This window comes from Bos taurus, chromosome 22 (assembly GCF_002263795.3).
Source record: "Bos taurus isolate L1 Dominette 01449 registration number 42190680 breed Hereford chromosome 22, ARS-UCD2.0, whole genome shotgun sequence".
In the NCBI taxonomy this organism is placed as follows: Eukaryota; Metazoa; Chordata; class Mammalia; order Artiodactyla; family Bovidae; genus Bos; species Bos taurus.
Genome location: NC_037349.1, coordinates 50883495 through 50910205, shown reverse-complemented (window position 1 = coordinate 50910205; position 26711 = coordinate 50883495). Strand labels below are relative to the sequence as shown.

The following is a 26711-nucleotide window of genomic DNA, read 5'->3' as shown; positions in this document are numbered from 1 at the left end:
CTCACGAGACTTGCCCTTGCCTTGCAGTATGTGTGCACAAAGGCAAATGTGCTGGGACATGCCTGCTGACCCACTGTGGGCAAACAGCCTGGGATACCTACCAGAAGCCAAAGTCTCAAGGAATCAAGGGAGGAAATGGCCTGGCAGGGGCCTGCACCCTCCCTTCCACAGGAAGCCAGCCAAGATTAGCTCTGGTCCTCTCTGCCTATCCTTTTGGAGCAGGGTCTCCTTCCCCAAAACCCAGTTTTTTTCCTGCTCTATTCTCCCAAGGGATCCAGATGTTTTGCAAACTACAGCAAAGAAATACCTGAGAAAAGGAGGGACTGCCCTCCACCCACATGTCCTTCCTGTTCCCCAATAAGTCCTTCCTGACCTGCTATCTGTTTGTCAGCCCCAGTGCCTACACCTTTTATTCCATGCTGTCAGCTTCTGGAGTTTCATGGGGTAGAGTCCACCTCTTGGGTCTGAGGTACTGATGTTGCCAACCATAGCTGCCTCCAGGCAGGACTCAGAATCAGTGGAATCAAAGGGCAGAAGTCAGGCCCCAAACATCTGCTGGCACTGGGGGCTTGGCTTTATGATCCAAAGGGCCTGAACTGGAACCTCATCATCTTTCCTCAGACCAGAGCACTTTACAGGATCTTTGACACACACTCACTCACTCACTCTCTCACACACAGATGCTGCAAAGGGGAGGTGGCCACAGGACCTAGTGTATCACAGTGACTAAGTCTGCTTATTTGTCATTTATTTTTAAAATATATTTAAACAGCAGCAATCACTTCCAAAATGCCAAAAAAAAAATTACAGTTTTTTAGAATAAAATTATAACGTTTATAATGCGAGTGAGAAAGAACCGAAGGTACAACTGAGAATCAAACCACGCAGCACTGGGGGTGGCTGGAGAAGCCAAGGCCCACTGGTTGGGGTGGGGGGGTGGATCAAGGTGACAAGAGGTCCCAACCTGTGAGGCTTCCACCCTCAAATCATCCCCCCAACTCCCCATTGACGAAGCCAGTGTCCTCTAGGTTAGAGAAGGAGAAGCGGCAAAGCGCTGGCCCTCTGGGGGGGATCCCACAAACCCAGTCCCCCCACCAGCCAGGGACCTGCTAATCGACCTCCTCCATGTTGCTGTAGGTGGGGGCTGGGCGGTCCACAGGGGGGGCGAAGCGTTCAGGGGCTGTCCGCGTGGGGGCCACCTCGGGGGCCTGGCCAGGGCCTAGTCCCTGCAACAGAATATGAGGACAGGGGTTGGGGGCTGCCCAGTATGCCGCCTGGCATCCCGGGGGTGCTGGCTTTGAGCCCTGGCACCCAGGGGAGGGCCCCAAGGCAGGCGCAGACAGCAGCGGCGTTGAGACAGAGAGACGAGATCGGGCCTGAACAGTCTCGCTTTATTAACACTTTAAATACAAGAAGCTGCTTGAGTAGGGCTAAGCCCTAGGTCAAGGGTAGGAGCAGCAGGACAAACGGACAGACGGCTGGAAGGGATACCCACCCTGGGATGCTCTGCCCCTGCAAGAGCCACAGTCCCCACCCTGTCCCCTCAGAGGCACCCACTGAGCCCCAAGTCAGTCCCCACCACAGAGGCAGGCATGGCCTGGTGGGGAAGGTAGGTGGACCAGCTCACAGCAGCTGCCTGCCGGTGAGCTCATCTCCAAGGGCTATGGGATACCAGAGGATAGAACACGTTGAGCACAAGGGCCACCAAAGCTGCCACGGTGCCCAGAACAAAGTATCGGAGACAGCCCTCGTCTGGTGTGGTAGGGCCACGTGGCGGGGGGCCCACCCAGTCTTGGGGCCCCCAGGGACCCAGAGGTGCAGGCCCCTCGGGTACCGGCTCCTCCTCGGCCTCCAGCTCCTGCCAAATCCGGGAAGCCTACGGTGTGCGGAAACGGCCATCAGCGCCCAGGGCAGGGGTGAGTGGGGAGGGAGACCCAGTGTCCCTAAGACCCCTGGCCACAACAGTCCCACCCAAGATAACTGGCGCTAACCCCCTACATCCCAGGTCAGGCGGCACAGAGGGCAGGCAGGAGCCAAGTGGGTCACTCGCTGGGTTGTTGAGACAGAGCACCAACCGTAACAGGTGAACCCTGAAGGCACTGTGGCCTCAGGACACCCCCCAGTGGACATGCAGCTTCCCGTTGGGGTGCAGTTAGTGTTGGGGGCTAGCCGGTCAGTGTTTTAGCCCAGGCTCCCCACAGAGGAGACTGGCTCATGGAGGACATAACTGCCAAGCCCAGAGTCATCTCCTGGCTCCCTCCCACCTATGTGCAGATCCTGATCACAGTCTCAGAGTCTGCGCATAGAGGGCTGAAGGGAGAGCAGCGCCAGGAGGAGACTAGTCCAGGAAAGAGTTGGGGCTGTGCCCACCAACCAGGCCTGGGACCCACGTCAGCAAGAGACAGAAGATCCTGAAGGCCCAGCAGGAACAGATGCCCACCTCAGAGAGGGGGACGGCCACACAAGGCTATGGACTGCTGGCGCAGCCCTGGCCTGAGTGCATGTCAGAACTCGGGGACAGTCATAAGGGAGGGTCTGTGGGCTAGCGTGTGGGGAGCAGCAGAGGGAAAGCTGGGAGTGCTGGGTACAGTCCATTCACAGCCCGGTCAAGTCTGTAGCAGCTCCTGGCCTGTATTTGATGCACACGCCCCTGGCCACGTGTTGGTGTGTATGTGCCTCTGTGAGTGTCCCTACAGCCGGTAATGGCTCTGGCTAAGGCTGCAATGTGAGGGAACCCCATCTGTGGCTTAAAAAGCCAGGGCTTTAGGGGCTGAAGGAGAAGAAGCTGTGCTCTATGCGCCGCCCCCCAACATCTGCGAGTTGGGCCCCCCTAGCCTGTGAAGCCTCCCCGTGCCTCACCTGGCTGGCAGCTGACTCAGCTGCAGGGCCCAGATCAGGGTGGTGCTCAGAGTGACCTGCCCGGGGGGGCCTCTCCACGGGAGAGTTCCGCCGGCGGTAGAAGAGGACATAGGCATAACGCGTCACCACCTGGCTCTCGTCTACCGTTGTCACCGTGCTGTCGTCGAACAGGCGCCAGCCTACGGCAAGGCGGGGAGAGTGTGAACAGGGCCTGCGCCACCGCCCCTCCCGTCCGTCCTGTCGGCGCGTGTGCCCTCACCCACGTCGCTGCGCTGGCTGCTGCGGTCATTGGGCAGGCGTGCGCAGGCGGTGTAGTGGCCGCCGATCATGCCCCCGTAGTGGTTGATGACGGCGTACAGGTCGTAGCTGGGCAGCTGCTCCTCTTTCTGACCGATACAGAACTTGCCCAGGTCCAGGTTCCTGCGGGGCCGGCCCGAGAGTGGTCAGCCAGTCAGCAGGTGTCCCTCCCCGCCGCCACCACCAGCCCTGACTGCAGGCAGCAGGGCCCTGGCTCACCGGACGGGAAACTCCACCAGGTCGTTGATCTTGTCACGCCAGATGAAGCTGCGGAAGGAGAAGCGCTTGAGCTGCACGATGAGCACGTTGGGCAGGCGCCACAGCAGCAGCTGCTTGGAGGCCTCGCGGTGCTGTTTGCACTGCGGGCAGTACCTGAGCGGGGATGGGGCACGGTCAGGGGTGGCAGAGCGCCTGGCGCCCTCGCCCCCCACCTGCCGGCCACCCTGGCCTCACCAAGCCTCCTCGGGTGCCAACACCTCCGGCCGTGTGAAGAGGTTGAGGCACTGGTCCAGCGTGAAGTGGCCGGCACGGGCAGCCTCACCGGCAGACCCAGGGTCCTCGGCGCACTCCAGCTCCTTGGAGGCCACCAGCACGAACTCCTGCAGGCGCTCGTTGTTGCGCCAGACCAGGGCCAGGCTGCAGTCGTCTCCCAGGTCCAGTGGGACGTCTCCTGGAAACGGGCAGGGAGGGGAGTCACACTGCTGTGGGGAGCCGCCGGCCCAATCCACACCAGGGCTCCCCTGCCTGCCGGCCTCAACCTTTGTCCTCTAGCCGCTGCTCTCGGTTGGACGCATCAATTCTGTAGATGAAGAACTGTGGAGTGTGGGCACTCAGGGCTTCACTTGGGTGTTGGTACCCGGGCACAGCAGCTGAGAAAGGACACGATAATCGGAGCTCTCCTGTCTACCAGGGCCTGACCCAGCTCTCCCCTACCTTCCCTACCCCAGAGCCTTTCAGCAGACTTTTACCTTCAGGCCGGGACACCCTCTCACCAACAGTCAAGGCGCCAACTTCAACAGGCCCACTGGCCACCATCTCAGAAGAAATGCCGCTGGTGCTGGGCACAGGGCCCCGATCAGGGGATGCCCATGCCCGGGAGGCCCCAGTGTCCCCCTCAGCCACAGGGGTCACCAACTGGAGCTCTGGTGGCTGAATGGGGTCCCTGTCACTGTCCCCGGCCTCCAGGGAGCTAGTGGAGAGTAGCGTGGTGCAGCCAGGGCCCTGGGACTCCAAGGCCATGCGGCCGGGCTGGAAGGGCGGCTGGAACACACTCACAGAGTACCTGGCGACAGGCCGCAAAAGCCAGTAAGAATCCAGACCAGCATGGCTGGCACCTCTGCCTTCCACCCCGCCTTAACCCAGGTCCTGGGCACTTACCGGGCATAGCCCTCTAGCAGCTGAGCAAGACGGGAGTAGGTGAGGCGCGAGGCGGGGACACTGACCAGGAAGGGGTAGCCAATGTTCTCGGGGCGGCAGAGGCCCTTGTGGTCAGGCCAGTGGGTTTTCTGACAGAGCCTGGAAGGAAAGTGGAGGGAAGAAGGGGGCTTCAGCCCTACCTCTGCACCAGGGCCAGCCCAGCTTCCCCAGGGGTCTGGGAGAGTGGCAGCAGATGGGGACAGGTAGAGGACTTAAGACACCCAGGCTTTACGTGAAGAGGGAAGGTGGCAGGTGGAAGCAGGAGCAGGGACGGGGCAACACGGGAGTCCTCACTGGTTGCAGTAGCCCACGCGGTAGCACCGGGTACAGCGCTTCAGCTTCTCGTCCTCTGACTGCTGCTTCCGCTGGCAGGCTGCACACTTGGAGATGGGGATGCTGGGCACCTGGGGGCGCTGGGGTGGGTGGCCTGGCTCAGCGAGGGCAGGCGGGGCAGGCAGGCCATCCCCGCCCCCCCCAGGACCCTGGGTCAGCGGGGTGGCCCCTACTCACCTGTTGTACCTCTAGCACCACCACCCTCTCCTTGGCCAACTCTGGGGACAGCAACTCGAAGCAGAGGAGTGTGTCGGACGGGGACACGGTGTCCAGTGAGTGGGAGGGCAGGAACACACGGTGGAAGCGATTCTTAATCACCTGGGGATAGAGAACACACAGATCCGATGTGAGGACGAGCACTTCCCCTAGCCCTGCTCCAAACCACAAGATCTGGCCTTGATCTTGGGTCACTGGGGACTTGTCAGGGGTAAGAAATATACGCCTCCACTGGCAGCAGCCTCAGTGCCCAATAGAGTAAGGAGCCTGGTGCATACAGAGGATGTAAGATCAGGATTGGGACAGCTATGAACCGTACCAGCTCTCCACACCAAGGGCCTCAACCCTGCTGTCACCCCAGTGGGCCCTGTGGAGACTGCAACGTGGTTACTCTGGAGGGGCCACCTTCCAAGAAGTGTGCCCCAACCTCTACCCCGGTGAGGAACAGGACACTGCCAGGCAGCAGCACACAGATCGGGGAAAACAGGAGGGAGAAGCACAATGCAGAAGAACCAGAGCTGGTGGACGGCTAGTCCTGTGGCCCAAGGTCCTTATCTAAAGAAGAGCAGCTGGGGGCCACCACCAAGAGGGGGAATATATTCAGATGATGGCAGGGAACTGAGGGAACCTCATGTGCATCGCCCAAGTGCCTGGTTTCAACCACGCCTCATCTGGCAGCATCCCACCTGTCTGTGCAGTCACATGCACATCTGCGTGGACACATACAGATGCTAACAACTGCACACACGTTATCTGTGTGCTGTGAACACAGACACACATCCCTGTGCAGAAGGGGCAGGGAAGGACAGACACACCTCAGCCAGACGCAGGTTCTCAGGCTTCACATGGACACTCTGAGATAGGGAGTCCAACACTTCGCTCGCACTGGAGTTCTCTTTGCTGACGCTCACCAGAAACTGTGGTGACAAGAGGAGAGTGTCCGTCGGGGAGGGAGGCCAGGGTCTAAGGCCATAGCCCGGAAGTACAGGCCAAGTTCTCACCTTGATGGGCTTGCTGTGGGGCTCCCGGGCGAAATAGAAGACAGGGAGAACCTTTTGCTTCTGGGGCAAGGGCACTGGCAGGTACAGGAACGGGTCAAAAGTGATGGAGACCTGCAAATGCACAGGTGCCACTGGGTGGCCGCACAGGGAGTGGAGGGGCAGGCTGCTGGTGCCCAGAGCGCCCGATCCAAGCCCGGGGATGGCTCTCGGGCCTCACCGCCCAGCCTCAGGCTGAGTATGTTGGACAGACCAGGAGAACCGGTAGGAGAGAAGGATCCCTGTTTCTGACACTGGAAGCCTGCTCCGCCAGGCCCCTCCCATGTGCCTTTCCAATTTTTCCCATACCCCACTCCATCTCAGGTCACCCAAAGAGCGCTTTCCCCTCAGTTAGGAAGCCCTTGCAGCCTGACCTCTGCAGCCCACAGGGCCTCAGGCCTCGCCCGAGCTTCTCTGCCCAAACTGTGCTCTGCAGCACCTAAAGGTACCCGCGCCTCTGAGCCCATTCTGAGTAGGCTAACCAGGACAAGCGAGGGGGTGCCTTTTTTTCTAGGGAGCCCGTCACACCTTTGCACACACGGGGCACACCAGCTTCGACTTGTACTGGCCCTGAAACAGGTCCACGATGAAAGAGTCGTTCCTCATCTTGTGCCGCTGCCAGGCTTCCTCAGCCACCACCTGAGAAGCAGAGTGGTGAGGGCCGAGGAGATCCGGGGGCCGGGACGGGGGGACACAGGCGCACCGCTGCCCCCAACTCTGACCTCATCAGGCCGCCCATCTGAGTCCACAGTCTCCGTGTAGGGCTTATTCTGAATGCGGTTCAAGTCCTCGTGCAGCCCATCCAGCAGGAAAGCCATGAACTCCTGGGCATCGTGCTGGGCGTAGCCTGTGAACTGGCTGGCCTTGCTCGCCACGATGGCCTGGATACATGGGCAAGGTGTGAGCCCAGAGCCCCAGCACCGGCTGGCTGGCCCTCCCCACCCTCTCCAGGAGTGGCCACAGATCACCTTCAACTTGGAGGGCTGGAAGGCATGGTGGGTGCCCTTCCACAGCGCCCGGAGCAGCACAGCAAAGCCGATGGCCAGACGCCCACCAGTCCCCAGCGGGTTGTTGTAGTTGATCTCAGCCTCGAAGGAGCGGTCTAGGGACAGCAGCCCAGCAGAGATGTGAGCAGGGGCAGGTGTCCCCCGTCCCTGGGCTCCAGGTGCTGCTCTCACCATGGAAGAAGTCCCGCAGCTCCCGCGTGTTGGACAGAGACTGAATGACACTGTTCATGAAGCAGGTGTTGCCTAAGTTGACGAGGCCGGTGAAGCCTGGCAGACACACCTTCTTCTCTTCCTCCTCTTCTTCCTCCACGCTGTCTCCACTCACCGGGCTGTGGGGCATTGGAGGCACCATACATGTGGGCTTGGGCTGTGGGAGCAAGAGAAGCATGAGAGAGCAGCCCTGAGCTCTCCAGCCTCCAGCCCTGGCCCTCTGCACCCCGAGATTCTCACCGACGCCAGGTGTGGCTCTGACTTTGGGGCTACATGCTCCACGGGGGTGCGGGTGGCCACCCCATCGAGGCCTGTGTCCTCAGATCGAGCCTTGGGTTTCTCCTTCTCCACGGCCCGGGCTTCCTCCTGGCCTGTCAAGGGATGGGGTGTACCTCCCGGTGGGGCTGAATCCAGGGGGGATGGACCTGTCGGCACGGCGACCTTTGCACCACCCACTGCACCTTAAAAAGGGGGAATGGGGGGCTGGTGGTTAGCAGCATGTGGCAGGGGGTGGGGGTCCGAGTCCCAAGGACCAGGCAATGAAAGGAGCTCGTGGGCAGACCTCGTGCAGCCGGGGCCTCCAGGCCCCCCCAGCGCTGGCTCTGCCGCTTGCGGAGGCAGATGTCGATGCGCGAGGCCGTGAAGCAGAAGGTGCACTGCTCGGGCTCGATCAGGTTCCTGCAGGGGAAGGCTGCACTCAGGGCCTCCGGTGGCCAGACGGCCCAGGGACATGGACTGCAGGGCAGCAGGACAGGCAGAGGGGCGGGGCTGGGCACCACCCACCTGAGCTTCACCTGCCAACGGAAGATGGTGTGGGGTCCACAGCCCGGATGCAGTCTCAGGAAGTTTCCGTCCCTGCAGGGGCAGGGCAGGAGAAAGAGCGTGAGACACACTGCCCTGCCTGAAGCACACTGTCTGCCCCAGGTCTGCCCACCCACCCACCTGGTCTGGAAGATAAGCGTGAAGTCCTGCTCACGGAAGAGCACTCGAGAGGTGTCCCTGCGGATTTCCTTCACATACACGTGCACCACCACTGAGTCCGGCCCCTTCTCGTACGAATCATTCTTGACAAATGCCAGGTTCACCGTGGACTCGGGCTCTATATTGAGACCACAGCTCAATGCCACCCAGGACAAGTTCCAGCCTGTTCCTATTCTACTCCCTGCCCACCCACTCACCCACCCACCTTGCAGCTCGAGCTCGGCCTGCCCAACCCCAGCCCCACCTTTACCATCCACCAAGGCCGCAGCATCTGTGGCCACTGCCATCTCCTCCTTGGAACAATCGTCCTTCTCAGGGTCTCTGCTCCGAGCCACGGTAGGGGACACTGGGTCGCTCCTGGGGGCTGCTGCCTTCTTTCCTGTCAAAAGTGCTAGATTCTCCTCTGAGCCCAGGAGGCAGGTCTGGGGGGTCAGTGGTGGTACACGGAGCTGTTCCTCAGCCTCAGCCTATTCATGGCGAGATCATGGGCAAGATCAGCCTTGGGTCTGGCGGGCGGCTCCCTCTCCACTGGAGTCCACACCCTTCCCCCCTCACCTCCCAATCCCCAAGCAGGCACCCCACTCTCACCTGGGTGGCCGGCTCAGCCAGGAATTGGGGGGCATCACCCCGAGGCCCAGGGCCATCTCTGGGCCCTTCCCCCTCTGGCCCTCTGCGGAGATGCACGGCCCTCTTGGCGCTGGGCCCTGCCTGGGCCCCAGGACCAGCCCCAGCGCCTACCTCACCACGGCCCTGGGCCCGCTTCTGGTTGCGGGCCTCCTGCTTAGCCCGCCGGGGCTCAGGGCCTGGCTCCAGGGCAACGGGAGATGGCTCCTGCCCATTCTCCTGGCACCGCAACCCTGGCACCAACTCCTGGGTCCCTAGAGGTTTCTTCTGCCAGAGATACAGCAGTCAGGCTCTGTCAACTACACTGGGGATCCCTGCCTCTCCCCTCCCACCACTCTGGGACTTACCAGCAGAGAGGGCCACGTAAGCAGAGGCACCTTCTTGGGCAGTGACAGCTGCAGGAGGCCACCTTTGCGAGCCTGCACTTTGGTGCAAGAACTCTCTATCTCGGCATAGAAAACACCACCCCACTGCCGACCATCTGGCAACAGAGTGGAGGAGTCAGCTGGGGCAGGGGATATCAAGGGGCTCACATACACTGCTGGCCTCGGAGCAGAGGGACGTACCTGGGAGCCGCAGCACACAGTCCGTGTCTGTGAAAGCAGCGTCAACTTCCTCCAGCCGCAGGGGACCGGTTCCCACGCGCAGCTTGACAATCACCTCATCAGCACTCTGCCTCCAATCGAGCCCTAAGTCTATACAGGGAGTGACCAAAAGATTGTGAGGGTCTCGGTGAGCTTCTGGTGAGGATCAGCAGGTACCAGACACCAGCCCTAATGGAACTGCTCTAGACAAGGGCTATACCCCCACAGCGCCCACCACCACTCTCCCACCAACCAAAGCACTCTAGCATCCAAAAGGCCTATTCTTTACTCACCCTCTTTGGTCTGCTCCTCCCGAGGAGTGAATGCTGACCCTGACAACAAAGGAAAGAACAGGGAAACGAAGATAGACAGGTAGCCTCCGAGACTCGAACACCCCATCAAACACCATGTTGAGGACTTCGGTCAAGTACTACAAACTTGAAAGCTGATGCTGTACCCAGCCTGCCACTGATCCATCTCTCAGCATCAGATGAGGATGGAAGGAAGAACAAAAAGAGTCATCTCCCAACCCCCCATGTGTATGCTCAATAGGAAGGGAGGAGGAGAAGGCCACAAAGGCTCCAGGAATGCCACTCCCACCTCTCCTAGGATCGCCGTCTTTGCTCTCTTGGTTTGCTCGATCCTTCTGCTTTTTCTTACTGGTTGCCTCCTCCAGTCCTGGGGGCCCTCTCCTTGGGCCTGTAGCGCTGGCCCCACCAGACATCTTGAGCCGCTTGGTCGACAGCCAGAGTGCCCCGGGGTCGGCAACGACGTCTGGGTCAGGGCTACGACGCTTTCTTCCTGGCCCAGCTATCTTGGCAACTCTTTGTGGACAAATTCTCCAGCAAGGAACAGACAGCCTAACGAGAAGGGGACCAGTGATCACTACCAAGGGCCGGAGTTTGCTCCCTGGTTACACCCAGGGCTCGGCAACCTAGGACATTTCTAACCCTCCAGAGCAGTGTCTCTCCAATACCTGAGGCAGCCCTGGCTACTCTCAGACGATTCCTAAGGGGGACTAAATAATGCACGTAGGAGCAACCACTTCTGGCTGAGCCTCCTAGACGCTGCCGCACAGACCCACAGAGAAAGAAGCCTCACTGAGGAGGAGCCAGGTCAGGGCAGCCATGGCCTGGGACCAGGCTCCTTCATCAATCTGGAGACGAGCCATGGCTCCAGCCCACAGGGCTGGCGCTCTGAACAGGGTGCTCACTTTTCCTTCACTCTCACTGGCTGCTTAGTCACCACCCAAGAAGTAGGAGGTGGAGGAGGAAGCCAGGAAAGGAGGAGACAGACAATTAAACAGCAGGAGGCCCGGGCATTGTAGCTGAAAACAGGCCCAGCCCAGGTGCTACCACTGCCCAGGCACGGTCTTCAGGTTAAGGTGCCCCACCTGCCACATGACAGTTTCCACCCTTCTCTGAACCTGGTTCTATGCACTGCTTGCTTTTGTTTTCTTTTTTCCCTATGTCTGAAGAGATTCTGCTCTCCAGCTGCTGTCCTATGCAGAGAGGGTCTTGCAAAAGCTAAGGTGAAAAGGGTATTCAGATGTCACACTTCCCTTTCAGCAATATCCTCACCTCAAGGCGCCCTGAGGTAGAGACTGAAACAGACGTTATCCCCTTCCTTCCCAGGTCCGCCCCCTCATCAGCTCTGAGCCAGAGACTTCTACCCACTTTCCCACAGACCCACAAGGGGATTCTGGGCTGTTTCTCCACCCAATATAAAGTTCTCAAAACTAAGATGAGGGTGGGGATGAAGAAGGTGTGTATCCAGGATCCCTGGCAGCCCCCAGCACGGCCTGAGACAGTGGCAGGGCAGATAGTGACCAGTCTGTGTTCCCCAGTGTGAGTGTGTGTATGGGGGTGAGTGGGGGGAAATGTCGGGGGCGGAAAGAGATTCTTCTACGGGTCTGATGTGGGACTGGTGGGCTGGATCTCCAATCACGACAGATCCAGAGTCGAGAGATGGACATCCTCCGCCTCTTTGCTCCCATGCCCCAGCTGAAGGTCGCGTCCCTCCCCTATCCTCTTGGGACGTTGAGGAGGGAAAGGGGCTGCCTAGAGACCCAAGGTAGCCTAATCCGGCCGCGCCGGGTTACTGACCACAGACTAGCGCCCCAGCCGGGCTGCGACCCAGTTCCAGCCTCCGAACCCCGGGCCCACCACCACCTCCTCCAGAAAGCCGCCCTCACTCGCCGCCAGCCCTCTCGGAGACGGCCGGCCGGCCACAGGCTGAGTGTAACAACCCAGCCTGCAGTAGTGGGCCCAGCAGGCCGCCGGACTCGAGGGGTGGAGACTGGACGGCCCGTGACCTTGAACAGGCCGCCCCGGGCCCGCGTTGCGGCCTCCCCGCTCCGGCGCGACAGGCGAGCAGCGGCCAGCCCCACTCACCGAGCGAGGCCGCCGCCGCCGCCAGCCCTCTTCGGGCCTTGGCAACCCGCTCTCGGTTCCGGTTCCGGCGTCAGGTCGGTTCCGGTTCCGGCGCGCCCCTCCCCCGTCCCGGCGCCGCCGCCACCACCTCAGCTGCTTGTTTTGTTTCGACTTCCAGTTACGGCCGCGGGTGGCTGCACGCAGGGCCGGTGACGCACATCCGGCGGGAGCGGGCACGCGGCGCCGGGCAGCTTCGGGGGCGGGCCGAGCGGAGGGGGCGGGGCTCCGGTGCCTGGGCCTCGCTGGGGCCCGGCGGGTGGCCGCCTCTACAGACTCCTCCCAGAGACCCCGCCCTCCCCAAATCAGAGTCCAGACCATACCCGGGAATTCACACTGGTTTATTGGGGGGGGCCTTGCCAGGCTGAGGACTGTTCATGCACAGGCGATCATGCGTGCGGGGTAAGGCTAGGGACCGGGGGGCGCCTCGGGCAGGGGTCACTGGCAGGTGTTGTAGATCTGGACCTGCAAGTTGATGGCCTGAAGCACACTGCGCATCCTGGCCTCCAGCCCGTCCAGCTGAGCCGCTTTGCCCTCCAGCGCCCGCTCGTTCTCCTCATAAGTGCCTTCCAGCTCTGGCAGAGACGGGTCTCAGATGAAGGGTCCTTCTCCCAGAGAGCCTCACCTTTCTGGGGCCCTCCCACCCCCATCCTCACCTTGCAGCCGCTGCAGCTTGTCTTGAGCGGCTTGCAACAAGCCCCGAGCCTCGTCCCGCAGTTGCTCTGCCCGCGCCTGCGCAGCCAGCACATCCTGGGCCTTGCGCTCAGCCAGGGCCCTCACTGTCTGGTACTGGTCCCCCAGGGGGCCCTGCAGCAGCTGTGGATGTAGAAGCCGGGGGCTGAGTGGTGGCCCAGTGGAGGCCCAGCCTCTATCCCCAGCCCTTCCAGCTGGCTCTGCCTCAACCCACCTGTTCAGCTTCCCGGGCACGATCCTGGGCACTGCCAGCCGTTTCTTCGGCACTCGAGGCTGCCAGGTTATTCCCTGCTCGCTTCAGTTTCAGAGCCTCCAGGAGACCATCCAGTTGCTGAGCCCGCTCACCTGCGGAGCTCAGTGCCTGCTCAGCACCTGCCATCCTCTCCTGCACCTGCCGTGGGTGGGCCCAGGATTAAAGGGGTTTATGTGGTGTGCTCCTAACCTGGCCCCACTGGTGTCCAGGGAGGCCACACCTGGTGTAGGGTCTGCTCTGTGTCCTGTGTGTCAACCACTGCCCCCTGGATGGCACCCTGAGCAGCACCCTGTGCCCGCTGGGCCTCCTCCAGTGCTGCCTGGACTGTCTCTGCCTTCTGTTTCTCACCCTCAGCCCGGCTCCTAGGGAAGAGAGGGAGTCAGAGCCTGCCAGTATCAGGATCAGGTGTCAAGGAGGGGGCAGCGGGGGTGCAGGAGGGTCCAAGGTTGGGGATCAGACCGTGCCCGCCGCGCGTCGTTCAGGAGCTGCTCGGCCCGGCGCACGTCTCCCACAGTGCGCGCCAGGATTGTGTCCACATCTGCCAGGCTCCGGACCCTCTCTGCAATCTCACCCGCCAGCTGCTGGATCTGCTCAGGCGACGCTGGGATGGAGAGTTCTAGCACCCGGGTGGCCACCATCTCAATGCTATCAGGGTCAGCCCCCTCCTCTATGGGGACACAGGCAAGGACTTAAGGTCAGAGCTTGGGCACAGGGACACGATCTGGGGATATGGACTCAGAGACCACACATGGGGTATGGATTTGCTAGCAGGCAGAAGGACAGTAACCAGCAGCTAGTAACCACAAGGACAGGACTCTACATGGGACACAGATTTGGGGCCATGGACTTTGGGATGACATAAAGGCAGGGCTCGGGGTCCACACATCCTGAGTCCCTGCCCATTGGTGGTCACAAACACAGGTGCCGTGTGGGCTCTGACTCAAGTATGAACACAGACACAAGGGAAACACCACGTGGCCTGGGCCACAGGGAGGCTCACGGCTGAGGAAGTCTTTCACATTCTGGATAAGTTGCCGCAGTTCCTGGTTGGCCTGCTCCACCTGGCCCCTGGACGCATGAGCCTTGTCCAGGGCTGCCTGGGCCCGCTGCTGGGCCTCGCCTGCCTGTCGACGGGTTTCAGCTACCTGGCTGAGGATGCCACCGCCTTCTGCCAACGCCCGCTGCAGCTCTGCCTGTGTGTGGCGGGCCCGACCCAGCGCCAGGTCCGCCATGGCTGCTGCCCCACTGCAGCTGAGGCCCCCACAGCGGGGCTGCCCCTCCTCATCCCGGCAGCCGGCACCCCCGCAGGGGCTCGTAGCACAGGGCGCATCTCCTGGGGACCCACACACCTGCCAGGCACAGAACAAGTCAGGGCTGGGGGAAGGAACAGCCACACCCACATGTCCCACCCCACACTGAGCCTTACCAGTTCGTTGATGCCTGTCAGACTCAGGGCGTGGGTACGGGCAGAGAGCTCGCCCAGGGCCCGCTGGTTGGCTATGTGCCTGCGGTTGAAATCCTCCCTCCGGGCACTCATCAGGGACTCTGTCCGGTGCCGGGTGTCTGCTGAGTTGCTCACAGGGCTGGGCACTATCAGGGCCGACATGTTGGCACGGCGTTCTGCCTCTGCAGACAGGCTGTGGGCCTGGCGGATGGTGTCATAGGCACCTGAGTTGGGCAGAGGCGGGCAGTCAGCTGAAGATCCACCCTGATCCAACTGCCTCAGGGGTCACCAACTCACCCAGGAAGTTTGAATGCTTGAGCAGGTCCAGATGCTGGTCAAGCTGCCGCAGCGTGAGATTAAGTGCAAGCCCGTCTCGCTCTAGACTACTCAGTGCGTGGTTGGCGTTGAAATTGTCATCCTGCACGTCTGTAAGCTCAGCCTCCAGCCGGGTCAGGTGCTCCGTGGCCTCCCCGATTTCGCGCCTGTGTGAAGTGATACAGAATTCAGGCCTGGCGCGTTGGGCCCCTGCCCCATCCCACCACTCATCCTCGGGTTCGTCCGCACCGCAGCTCCTTTGTGGCCTCCACGAGCTGTGCAGTGGAGGCGGCGGAGGCGTTTCGGGCAGCCACGATGCCCTGCACAGTGCCCAGCTTCTCCTGCAGGTGCCGGAAACTGCTCTCAAAGGCACCCAGCACGCCCGTCTGCTGCAGCTCTTGCGTCCACTGCTCCAGGCGCCGTGTGCGGGCCGCCAGATCCTGCACCACGCGGTCCCAGTCCCCAAAGCACGCGTGGCAGGGATGGCAGGTGGGAAAGACTCCCGAGAAGCCACGGGCACACTGGTCACAGCGCACGCCAGACACGCCAGGGCGGCAGCTGCAGTGGCCCGTGGAACGATGACACTGAGGTGTATCTATCCCACGAGGGTCACAGTCACAGGCTGTGTGGGCAAAGGACAGACCACAGGGTCAGGGTGCCAGTGGAGCATCCTGGGAAGCACCCCCCCATCTACTCTGGCCCCTCTAGCCCCCTTACCTCGGCACTGCAACCCAGGGTCTCCCCAGTGGAGCTCCTGGCACTCAGAACAGGTCCGCCCGCCGAAACCAGCACGGCAGTGGCACTGACCTGTGAACTAGAGTGGGAACAGGCAGAGGTCAATCAGGGGCAGAGCCGAGACCGGAGGCAGGCAGCTGGCCCCACCCACCCAGGGGTCCACAGGAAGTGCCCTACCTCGTTGCAGGCAGGGCCTCTGGCTCGGCTCGGGTGGCAGGCACAGGGCTGGCAGCCACGGCCACTGGTGAGGTTCCAGAAGTTGGGGGCACAGCGGTCACAGCTCAGGCCCTGGACATTGGGGAGGCATGGGCACTGCCCGCTGCTTGGGTCACAGTTGCAGTGGTCAGTGGATGGACACTGCCGGGCATCTGTGCCCAGCAGGTTGCAGGTACAGCCTGTGCCAGCCGAGATGGGGACACCAGTCAAGGGGTGCACACCAGTCAAGGGGAGCCCCACCCAGTGGTCCTCTCCCATCCCCACACTCACGGTGACAGCTCTGTCGGGCAGCCTGCCCATGGAAGCCAGGCTTGCAGTGGGCACAGCGCGGCCCCTCCGTGTGGTATAAGCAGTGCAGGCATTGCCCCGAGTGGGGGTCACAGGCATCCGGGTCCGTGGGGTCAATGTTCCCACTGCACTCGCATGGTTGGCACCCGCCGCCTGGCCTTGATGGGTCCCCGAAGTGCCCGGGGGCACAAGCTTCGCATCGCAGCCCTGCCCACGGTCGGAGGGTGGGGGGAGGCGTGAGTGCTCAGCCCAGCTGCTCCACCCTGGTCCCGCGCCTGAACCTCCTCACTCACCTGTGTAGCCTGCCCGGCAGTGGCACACAACCTGCTGCGAGTACCCATCCCTGTGGCAGGAAGTAGCAAAGTGCCGCCGGCTCCCGGGGCCTTCGGGGCAGGGGCAGGGCCGGCACTGGCCCCCGTAGGGCAGCCGGGGGTCCCCATGGAAGCCAGCAATGCACCTGCAGGGAGCAGAGGGAAACGCTGCATCCTCCCTGAGCGGTGTGCCTACCCACCCGCTCGTCCACGGCTGCTCCAGGCTCACCTTTCACAGTGCTCACCCCCAGTGTGGTCCCGGCAGCCCAGGCAAGTGCCAGTGTTGGGGTCGCACTCGTCTGCGTGCCCATGGCAGACGCAGGGCCGGCAGCTCGGGAACCCCCACTGGCCTCGTTGGCAGCGGTCACAGCGAAGCCCAAAGGCACCAGCTCGGCAGGGGCACTGCCCACTGGTGGCATCACACAGGCCACTGAGCGCCCCCTCAGGGCTGCACTGGCAGGCTGGGGGCAAGGCAGAGACTGAGCCAGGGAGGGGCTTTGAGGGGAAGCTGGGTGAGGTCAGGGTGGAAGGTCAGGGGATGGAAGAGAAGGTCAAGTGATCAGGGCTGAGGATGTGGGGTCCGAAGCCAGAATGAGAAGGAAGAAGTAGCACCAGAAAAAGGAGGAAGAACAGTAGTGGGGAGGGGGGCAGACAACTGGAGGGATGAGGCCAGTGAATACCTTGACAACCCGTGGGGCCAAAGCCATAGTAGCCAGGGGCACAGAGGTCACAGCGGCGCCCAACCACTGCAGGTTTGCACCGGCACTGACCGCCATGGGGGTTGCACTCGGAGCTCAGGGAGCCCTGGGGGTCACACTGACAGGCTGTGGGGAGAGGGAACAGGGCAGGTCAGGCTGAGCCCCCACACCTCCACCCCACCAGCCACACCACACACACTCACGCAGGGCTCCGTTGTAGAGCAGCGTGGACAGGCTGATGAGGAGGGGGGCACAGGCCTCAGAAGGAAGGGGCTTGCTGGGCATCAAACCCTCCTCGTGGCAGCGGTAGCGTTCAAAGGTGGCCCGGCGCTCGAGAGAGGCTGCGTCACCCCCGCTAAACATCTCCAGCACCAGGACACGGGGCAGCAGCACCAGCTTGAGAGATGAGAAGGAAGAGTGCAGTTCAGAGCCTGGACCACGTGGGACCACCAGGACACGAAGCTGGGTCCCCCCAGACCTGCCTGTTCCATCCCCAGCGCTGTCCATCTGGCCACCACTACGAGACCCAGCCCACAGGCCCCACCATCTTGGTAGGTATGGGAAGAAGGAGGTGTTCACCGAGTCAATGAGTAGGCTGGCTCCAGAATAGGGGGCCTCAGGCTGGGCACTTCCTCCTGTTCGCACCAGCTTGAGATGTAGCTTGTAGGAGATGCCAGGCTCCAGGCAGACAGGTCTGGGAAACACCATGTGCCTGGGGTAGGGGAGGACAGGTATGGGGGTCACCCAGAGTTCCCCTATGCCTCTTCTTGGGCCTCCCCTCGCCACACCCAGCAACCAAACCACTGGCCAAGAAACAGACTGCGCTGGGCCACTGTCTGGGCCACAGCTGACAACCAGGCAGAGAATCTGTATAGAAGATTCCCATAAACGTGCCTTCACTGGGATCATCACCTGTGCTGAAAATACTTCATATGGCCTTGCAACCCCACAGCATTTCCCTGGCACAAATATTCAGTTCAGTTCAGTTGCCCAGTTGTGCCCGACTCTTTGTGACCCCGAGGACTGCAGCATGCCAGGCTTCCCTGTTCATCACCAACTCCCGGAGTTTACTCAGACTCATGTCCATCGAGTCGGTAATGCCATCCAACCATCTCATCCTCTGTCATCCCCTTCTCCTCCTGCCTTCAATCTTTCCCAGAATCAAGGTTTTTTTCTGAGTCAGTTCTTCACATCAGGTGGCCAGAGTATTGGAGTTTCAGCTTCACCATCAGTCCTTAATACCTTCCAGTTTTCCCCCAGGTCCTTTTTACGCTTCCTTCAACCCCCACCTCCAACCTTTGACCAAGGCTCCTCTTCACCAAGACTGCATCACCTCCCCCTGCCCCAGGTCATTCCCAGCAGCTTTAAACCCACCCTAGGGTTCTTCGATTCTCCCTGAAAAAATCTTTACTCAAGATTCAGGTCTCCCTCAGCTGCTGCTCTTTGTTCTCCTGCCCAACACAGCCCTAAAATGTAACCGTAGTCACTGCGTCCACTCTCTAAGCCTCCCACTCCCGAGGAGCTTGTGTCCCAACATGCCATGCAGTCGGCCTGTCCCAAGGTCACCGGTGACCTCCCTGTAACCAAACCTAGCGGCTACTTCTCTATTCTTATCTGCTGAGGCGTCCAGCACCATGCAGTGAGAACCGTACGCCTTCCTTCCTCAGACGCTCTTCTCAGTTTCTGGGACCTTGTCCAGACTCCTGACTTTTCCCCATCCCCCAGCTGCTCCCTCTCTACTGGGTTCTAACACTAGAGTACCCCAAAGCTTGCTTCTGCTCCTCCTTCCTTTTTCTGGTCATTTAATTGAGAACCACCTCTTTACAGACAAGTCTTACATCTCCAACGTGAGCCCTCCAGTAATTCCAGACACACAAATCCAACCACCCCCGGCCTTGTCCCCTCATGTCTCAGCATCTCAGAAGTGCTCCCCGCTAGGTCTCCATCTCAGAAAAGAGCCCATGCCACCCAGACGCCCAAGCCCCAAACCCTGGAGACACCTTTCCACATTTTCTCCCTTTCCTACATGTCTAAGCTGTCAGCTCTGCCACCAGAACCCTATGGAAACTTCCTTTCCTTGCCACCTCAACTGCTACACCTGTGTCCAGCCTTCTGTCACTCGGCTAACTCAGTAACTTCTAGCAGAGCTCCCACCTTCCACCTGGGCCCTTTAGGTCTATCCTCCACTGGGAAACCAGATGAGTCTTTGTTAAATGTAAAGTTGGCCAAATGTCCATGGTGGGTACAGCCAGGCTCATTATGCTATTCTCTCTGCTTCTATGTATTTCTATTTTTCAGTTCAGTTCAGTTGCTCAGTCATGTCCGACTCTTTGCGACCCCAAGAATCTCAGCACACCAGGCCTCCCTGTCCATCACCAACTCCCGGAGTTCACCCAGACTCACGTCCATCGAGTCAGTGATGCCATCCAGCCATCTCATCCTCTGTTGTGCCCTTCTCCTCCCGCCCCCAATCCCTTCCAGCATCAGAGTCTTTTCCAATGAGTCAACTCTTCACATGAGGTGGCCAAAGTACTGGAGTTTCAACTTTAGCATCATTCCTTCCAAAGAAATCCCAGGGCTGATCTCCTTCAGAATGGACTGGTTGGATCTCCGTGCACTCCAAGGGACTCTCAAGAGTCTTCTCCAACACCACAGTTCAAAAGCATCAATTCTTCGGTGCTCAGCCTTCTTCACAGTCCAACTCTCACATCCATACATGACCACAGGAAAAACCATAGCCTTGACTAGACGGACCTTTGTTGGCAAAGTAATGTCTCTGCTTTTGAATATGCTATCTAGATTGGTCATAACTTTCCTTCCAAGGAGTAAGCATCTTTTAATTTCATGGCTGCAATCACCATCTGCAGTGATTTTGGAGCCCCCAAAAATAAAGTCTGACACTATTTCCACTGTTTCCCCATCTATTTCCCATGAAGTGATGGGACCGGATGCCATGATCTTCGTTTTCTGAATGTTGAGCTTTAAGCCAACTTTTTCACTCTCCACTTTCACTGTCATCAAGAGGCTTTTGAGTTCTTCTTCACTTTCTGCCATAAGGGTGGTGTCATCTGCATATCTGAGGTTATTGATATTTCTCCTGGCAATCTTGATTCAGCTTGTGCTTCTTCCAGTCCAGTGTTTCTCATGATGTACTCTGCATAGAAGTTAAATAAGCAGGGTGATAATATACAGCGTTGATGTACTCCTTTTCCTATTTGGAACCAGTCTGTTGTTCCATGGCCAGTTCTAACTGTTGCTTCCTGACCTGCATACAGATTTCTCAAGAGGCAGATCATGTGGTCTGGTATTTCCATCTCTTTCAGAATTTTCCACAGTTTATTGTGATCCACACAGTCACAGGCTTTGGCATAGTCAATAAAGCAGAAATAGATGTTTTTCTGGAACTCTCTTGCTTTTTCCATGATCCAGCAGATGTTGGCAATTTGATCTCTGGTTCCTCTGCCTTTTCTAAAACCAGCTTGAACATCAGGAAGTTCACGGTTCACATATTGCTGAAGCCTGGCTTGGAGAATTTTGAGCATTACTTTACTAGCGTGTGAGATGAGTGCAATTGTGCAGTAGTTTGAGCATTCTTTGGCATTGCCTTTCTTTGGGATTGGAGTGAAAACTGACCTTTTCCAGTCCTGTGGCTACTGCTGAGTTTTCCAAATTTGCTGGCATATTGAGTGCAGCACTTTCACAGCATCATCTTTCAGGATTTGGAATAGCTCAACTGGAATTCCATCACCTCCACTAGCTTTGTTCATAGTGATGCTTTCTAAGGCCCACTTGACTTCACATTCCAGGATGTCTGGCTCTAGGTCAGTGATCACACTATTGTGATTATCTGAGTCATGAAGATCTTTTTTGTACAGTTCTTCTGTGTATTCTTGCCATCTCTTCTTAATATCTTCTGCTTCTGTTAGGTCCATACCATTTCTGTCCTTTATCGAGCCCATCTTTGCATGAAATGTTCCCTTGGTATCTCTAATTTTCTTGAAGAGATCTCTAGTCTTTCCCATTCTGTTGTTTTCCTCTATTTCTTTGCATTGATCGCTGAAGAAGGCTTTCTTATCTCTTCTTGCTATTCTCTGGAACTCTACATTCAGATGCTTATATCTTTCCTTTTCTCCTTTGCTTTTTGCTTCTCTTCACAGCTATTTGTAAGGCCTCCCCAGACAGCCATTTTGCTTTTTTGCATTTCTTTTCCATGGGGATGGTCTTGATCCCTGTCTCCTGTACAATGTCACGAACCTCCATCCATAGTTCATCAGGTACTCTATCTATCAGATCTAGGCCCTTAAATCTATTTCTCACTTCCACTGTATAATCATAAGGGATTTGATTTCTATTTTTACAGGATAAAAAGTTTAAAAGAAATAATGATTTTAAAAAAAAGATCCATGAAACAAATACGAACCCCCCAATATAATAAAAACCTTAATCAGGCCAGTTACATCCCTGCTCAGAGCACTCTGACACCCTCCCAAGCCCCTACAGGCACCCCCCTATCCTGACACTGAAGGGCTCCCCTCAATTCCTGCCTTGGCCTCTGGAACTTGGGCCCCTGAAGGAGCAGGCCCGGTTCTCTCTACTTCCTTCCTCTGAGCCACACCGTGCCCAGCAGCATCGGCAAACAGCAGCCAGGAGGAGCAGGCACTCAAAGGAACAGATGAATGAGCAGTTGGAGTGGAGCAGCCGACCCACAACCCACCCCCCAAACAGTGGTAGGTGCTCCCACTAGCGTCCTCACCTGCTGCCTGGCCGTAGGGTCCCTGGGATGTGGTCGTCTTGGGGCAGCACGTGCCCACATGGGCTGCGGGCAGACACAGGCCCTGGACGCTGCACGGTCAGTTCCATCTCTGCCCACTGCTCTGGCACCTGGGGGGACACGGGATGATGGAGGAGGTGCTCTCACGTGCAGAGGGTGAGCTCTGGGTTAGGTGTCGCAGGATCTGACCTGGGGCTCCAAGCGCAGGAGCACGTCGTAGTCCATGGCTCTCGGTACAGAGGCCACCACGAACTCCAGCACCTGGCCTTCCTGCAGCCTAACAAAGCCCGGGCCGGTCCAAGATGGAGTGCCCCCAGGGGTCACCAGACGCTCCACCACATCGAGCACCTGGGAGGCAATGCAGCCGGGGGTGGGGGGATCTTCTGCCACAGCCTGTCCCCAGGCCCCAGCTCTCCAGTGGACGCCCTGCTCAAGGCAGACACCCTCCCTCCACCAGGCGCCACCCATAACCCAGCCTCTCCATCCATAGTGCCATCCATGTCCTGCCCCCCAACAGTGCCCCGCTTACCTGCCCCCGGGGTTCCTCAGCCTCCCAAGTTAGGTGGTCAAGGAAGGGCCGGAAATAACCAGGCTGCACCTGCTCGCAGCGTCGCCCCACCATGTGCTGGCGGCAGCGGCACTGACCCGTGGCCTCGTTGCACCTGGGGAACACGTGGTTACTCCAGAGGATCCCGCCCTCCTGCCCAGGATCCTCTCCCCAACCACCCAGGGCCCCTTATACAGCACTCACTGGGGATCCAAGGCACCACCGATGTCGCAGTCACATGGACGGCAGCCGAGCAGGTCGTGGCTCAGCCCCCAGTGGCCAGGCTGCGGGACAAGAGGTTGCTGAGGGCCCAAAACAGACTCCCCTCTCTGCCCAGCAGAGAGTCCGATGATGACTCTCAGCCTCTACACTCCTTGGGGAAAGCATGGTCCCCAGACCACTGGCTCCCACCCTCGGCCTCTCACCCAGGTTCAGGCCCTAAGCCCTCAGCACCCACCCAGGGGGGCATGGACACCACCCCCCAGCCCTGTGCTCTGAGGACAAGCGCAGAACTCCGGCCCCCCTCCAGTCACACCAGGCAGCGGTTGCAGCCCTGGCCGGTCACCAGACGCTTGCAGAAACAGGCTCCACTGTTGCGGTCACAAGGGGTGCCCCCCGGCACCGTGCCCCGTGGGTCACACTGACATCCTGCAGGGAAGGAGACATCAGCACTGTGGGGAGCTGGAACAGTGCTCGTGTCTGGCTGGGTCAAGAGTAAGAGGTCCAGGGTCAAGGTCAGGACTGGAATCAGGATAGGAGGCACATACGCTGGCAGCCCAGGGGGTTGTTGGCACTGAGCCCAAAGAAGCCGTCGCGGCACTGCTGGCAGCGAGAGCCCACCACGTGTTCTTTGCAGCGACACTGGCCCGAGACCAGCCCCAGGGCAGGGTCATCGTGGGGATCACAGCGGCCCCCGTCTTGGGAACCCATGGGGTCACAGTCACAGGCTGAGGGCACAAAGAAGTGCAGAGTTACCCTAGGCCAATGAGCCCAGCACCAGTCAAGTCTCAAGCCCCACCCTAGATTCCCAGTCTGGCCCCCACCACTCCCCCACCCTCCACCCCAAATCTCTGTAACTTGGCCATAGTCTGGCACATCCTCTGCTCTAACCCGGGGACAGCCTTCCTGCTCCAGGGTTCAGTTCCCGCCTTACAGCGGCACACAGCGGGGTCACGCAGGTCCTTGGTCGGGTCCCGGTAGAAGAAGGGCCGGCAGAGCTCACATTGGCGCCCGGCTGTGTTGTGCTGACACCCATCACACACGCCTCCACTCACATTGCCGGATGCCAGGTATATGGCCATGTCGAAGTGACAGCTGTGGGCGTGCCCGTGGCACTCGCACTCTTGGGAGAGGGGAAGGAAGAGAGGGCAAAGGTCACTGGAGGGACCGTGCCCTGAGAGGAAGGGACTTAGGGACCCCCAGTGCCACCTTAGGTCCCTGCCACCGGCCAGAATTTGTGGGTGGGGGTTTGGCTTTCTACTGGGCCCCTCATCAGAGCACGCTGTTGAGAAGGGTTGAAGGAGTCCCCGGGGGCATTGAGACCAGGATGAAAAGTGAAAGTGTTAGTTGCTCAGTTGTGTCTGACTCTCTGTGACCCCATGGACCACAGCCCACCAGGCTTCCCTGCCCATGGAATTCTCCAGCAAGAATACTGGAGTGGGTTGCCATTTCCTTCTCTAAGGGATCTTCCTGACCCAGGGTCAAACCCAGGTCTCCTGCATCGCAGGAAGTTTCTTTAACCATCTGAGCCACCAAGGAAGGCCCCTTCACAAATCCTTTTTTTTTTTTGGCCACGCCTTATGGTTTCAGGATCTTAGTTCCCTGACCAGGGATTGAACCCAGGCCCTGGCAGTGAAAGCGCTGAGTCCTAACGACTGGGCCACCAGGGAATTCCTTCCTGATATCCTTCAGACACAATCTAGGTGTTAGGGACTTAACCAACCATCTCTAGGTTGTACCCTGGGCATAGCCAGGCCACAGAGTTTTGGGGCAGTGGGGGCTGGGGTCTTACTCACTCTTGCAGGCATGACTATGGCGGTCCTCAGCCGGGTGCCAGGGCAAGTCGTGATAGAAATCCTGACACTGCTCACAGTTAAGGCCGCGAGTGTTGTGTTTGCAGACGCAGGCCCCATGAACCTAGGAGGGTGGGCAGGCGAGTGGTCAGCACGGCCCAGCCGGGCCCGCCCCTGCCCACAGCCCAGCTCAGCCAGCCGAAGGCCCTCACCATGCCCTCAGCGTGGGCTGGTGCCCCTGGGGCAGGCGCACACTGTGAGGCGTGTCCGTAGCAGAAGCAGTTGCCACGCACGACCAGCTCATAGAGGGCATAATAGTACTTCTCGCGGATCTCCCGCCGGGGGTCAAGCAGGTTGTCCCCAAGTGTGTGTAGCCGTGTCAGGTTTACCCGCAAGTTGGTGATCTTCAGCAGGTCTAAGCAGAGGGAAGAAGACTGGGAACCCACTGGCCCACACCCAGCCAGGGGGCTGAAACTGCCAAGGTCACCTTGGGAGACCTCCTGTCTCTAGCTGTATGAGCTAAACTGGACTTGGCACCTGCCCTAGGAAACACCCAAAATAGCTCCCGAGGCCCCAGAGAGTTAGCAGCCGGACTCTGGGACTGTGCCAGGCTCAGAGAAGGGAGCACTCACTCTGGATCCGTGGGCTGTAGGGGTCTGGAATGGGGATGGCAGGGTCCAGCACCCGATAGATGACCTGGGAGGGCATGGAGGCATTGCAGACACTGGACCTGGGTCCAAGGGCACGCCCACCGTGCCCCCTCTCTGCCCCAAGCCCAGAGGCCAGCCCTCACCTCGCCTTCAGTGGATGGCTCAATCTCTGAGTAGCGGGACTCACAGACAACATCGTCCCAATGCCGTGGTGGGGCTAGCGGGACTCCAGGGAAGTCTGCCGCACAGTCATAGGAGAAATAGCGGTACACGCGCCACGTGCGTCCAAAGTCAGCCGAGCGCTCCACCAGCATGGCAGCGGGGCGAAATGTCTGGGTGGGGAGCACGGCTCATCAGCGGGCACCAGGACCCAAGTCCAGCCCAGGCCTGTCAAGAACCCTGTCCAGCTGGGGCCTGCTCTCAAGCAGCTCATGGAGAGGTAGGGGTGACCAAAGTGAGCCAAGAAAGAATCGGGAAGGAAAGCCACCCCGAGTGGGGAAGTCAGGATCCCCAGGGAGACAGCGCCTGACCCAGCCTGGGATTGGAGCAGCGTGTACACAGGCCTGGAGGTGGGAGGCAACAGAACTGTGGGAGGTGAAAGGGCCTCCCATCTAGCCAGGGCACAGCATATGAGTACAGAGAGGCTGGACTGAAGATCTGGGACTCTGTTCATGGGCACTGGGGAGCCAAGCAGGGTGCTTCAAGCAGGCTCCCAGACATGCGGGCACCTTGAAGGTCATGATGAGGTGTGTGAAATGGAACTCAGCCTCCAAGTCCAGCTGGATGGTGACCATGGGGACACCTGGGGCAGGAGTCAGAGGTCAGGGCCTTGAGGCTACTTGGTGGGCAGCCCTGCTCCCCCCATACCCCACCCGCAGCCTCACCATTCTCTGACTGCCACCAGGCTGCCCGGCGCTGTGGTGCAAAGCTGGTAACTACATTCTGGATGCGATGGCTGTTTGGGTTGTCTCTGGCAGAGAAGGGGCGCCGGGAGTCACACAGAAAGCATTTCTTCTCATCCTGGGTCGGATCAGGGTCAGGGTCAATGTCTCAGCCACTGCTAGTCCATCCTGACTCGGACCCCCACCTCCACCCCAGTCCCACCTGCAGGTGACTGACGATGCAGTAGGGCTGGGGGCCGCGCAAACCACAGGTGGACGAGGCGGTCAGTCTGTCAGCGCGGCCCACCAGCAGGTCGCCTGTGGCAGGGTAGCAGCTTCCCCGAGAACAGCTTGGCACATCCGGGGCTGGGGCCTGGGCCAGGGCGGTGACCAGCACTGGGAACAGGGGGTCAGCTGGTTCTACTACACTACCCCACTCCCCGCAGCCCCTGATCCAGCTACCCCAGGACCCACCATCACATCCCACCCCCGCCAGGCCTTCACCGGGCCCTCTCACCGCTCAGCAGCAGGCCCAGATGAAGCTGCCAGGGCCCAGGCTGTCCCGGCAGGTCCCTCCCTCGTCCCCCTGCTGCGACCCACTCCATCCTGAAGAGGAGAGGAAGAGGATGATGGGGGATGAGAGGCCTGGGGCCCGTGCCCTCCTATCCCCTCCCTTGGGGTCCCATGTTGACTCTGCCTGTGTGGGTCCTTGGCTGATTCCCCACTCGGTCCTCTGTCGGTCCAGCGGTCCCTCCACTAGCGCGGAGTCCAGCGACTTTGAGCAAAGTTGGGAAGTATGGCAGGAAGTAAAGCATGGAGCGGATCTCGGGCGGGAGCGCAGCTTTGTACAGAAAACCCCTACCTCTCTGGGAACTCTCACTCTAGAAACTAGACACAGACCGGC

The 26711-nt window shown here is 59.6% G+C and overlaps 2 protein-coding genes across 18 annotated transcripts; both read right to left on the bottom strand.

The window, feature by feature from the left end:
* Positions 1-731: 731 nt before the first annotated feature.
* On the bottom strand, positions 732-12105 carry USP19 (ubiquitin specific peptidase 19). 16 transcript variants are annotated; one of them, XM_010817862.4, is made up of 27 exons: positions 11958-12105; positions 10165-10424; positions 9858-9896; positions 9547-9675; positions 9328-9461; positions 8945-9247; positions 8607-8823; positions 8318-8474; positions 8159-8230; positions 7938-8053; positions 7616-7836; positions 7337-7532; positions 7127-7260; positions 6881-7039; positions 6687-6797; positions 6123-6233; positions 5937-6038; positions 5083-5223; positions 4867-4985; positions 4534-4671; positions 4125-4438; positions 3915-4025; positions 3610-3826; positions 3376-3528; positions 3119-3279; positions 2860-3038; positions 732-1226 (listed from the first exon to the last, which is right to left on the bottom strand). In XM_010817862.4, exons 2-27 carry the CDS (start codon positions 10286-10288, stop codon positions 1110-1112), a joined length of 3975 nt encoding a protein of 1324 aa, XP_010816164.2. In that variant the 5' UTR covers positions 10289-10424; positions 11958-12105; the 3' UTR covers positions 732-1109. The 16 variants fall into 16 exon arrangements, with proteins under 16 accessions (XP_010816164.2, XP_059736156.1, XP_059736158.1 ...); XM_059880173.1 differs by having other exon boundaries at positions 8601-8823; positions 11670-12011; XM_059880175.1 differs by having other exon boundaries at positions 7616-7830; positions 8601-8823; positions 11670-12011.
* A 210-nt stretch (positions 12106-12315) lies between these two features.
* LAMB2 (laminin, beta 2 (laminin S)) lies at positions 12316-26586 on the bottom strand. Of its 2 annotated transcripts, NM_001046247.2 has the most exon segments (33): positions 12316-12568; positions 12650-12809; positions 12901-13077; positions 13160-13301; positions 13399-13606; positions 13940-14288; positions 14366-14607; positions 14681-14865; positions 14948-15320; positions 15416-15512; positions 15611-15828; positions 15920-16144; positions 16231-16394; positions 16478-16709; positions 16929-17072; positions 17150-17342; positions 17526-17658; positions 21700-21827; positions 21907-22065; positions 22247-22379; positions 22469-22548; positions 22800-22912; positions 23032-23211; positions 23418-23606; positions 24280-24400; positions 24489-24691; positions 24909-24972; positions 25070-25258; positions 25655-25728; positions 25811-25946; positions 26031-26203; positions 26325-26413; positions 26505-26561. In NM_001046247.2, coding segments are annotated over 32 exon segments (5409 nt in total). In that variant the 5' UTR covers position 26413; positions 26505-26561; the 3' UTR covers positions 12316-12431.
* Positions 26587-26711: the final 125 nt, after the last annotated feature.

Coding starts and splice junctions, on each gene's coding strand:
- LAMB2 (XM_010817733.4), bottom strand. CDS start 26,412: ATGGAGTGGGTCGCAGCAGGGGGACGAGGGAGGGACCTGCCGGGACAG. Junction 25,729..25,810: donor CTGGTGGCAGTCAGAGAATG/GTGAGGCTGCGG, acceptor CTCCTGCCCCAG/GTGTCCCCATGGTCACCATC. Junction 15,829..16,230: donor CTGCCGGGCAGGCTACACAG/GTGAGTGAGGAG, acceptor CGGCTGGCACAG/GCTGTACCTGCAACCTGCTG.
- USP19 (XM_059880167.1), bottom strand. CDS start 10,288: ATGTCTGGTGGGGCCAGCGCTACAGGCCCAAGGAGAGGGCCCCCAGGA. Junction 8,824..8,944: donor TGGCTGAGCCGGCCACCCAG/GTGAGAGTGGGG, acceptor CGCCATGAATAG/GCTGAGGCTGAGGAACAGCT. Junction 7,040..7,126: donor TCCAGCCCTCCAAGTTGAAG/GTGATCTGTGGC, acceptor CCATGTATCCAG/GCCATCGTGGCGAGCAAGGC.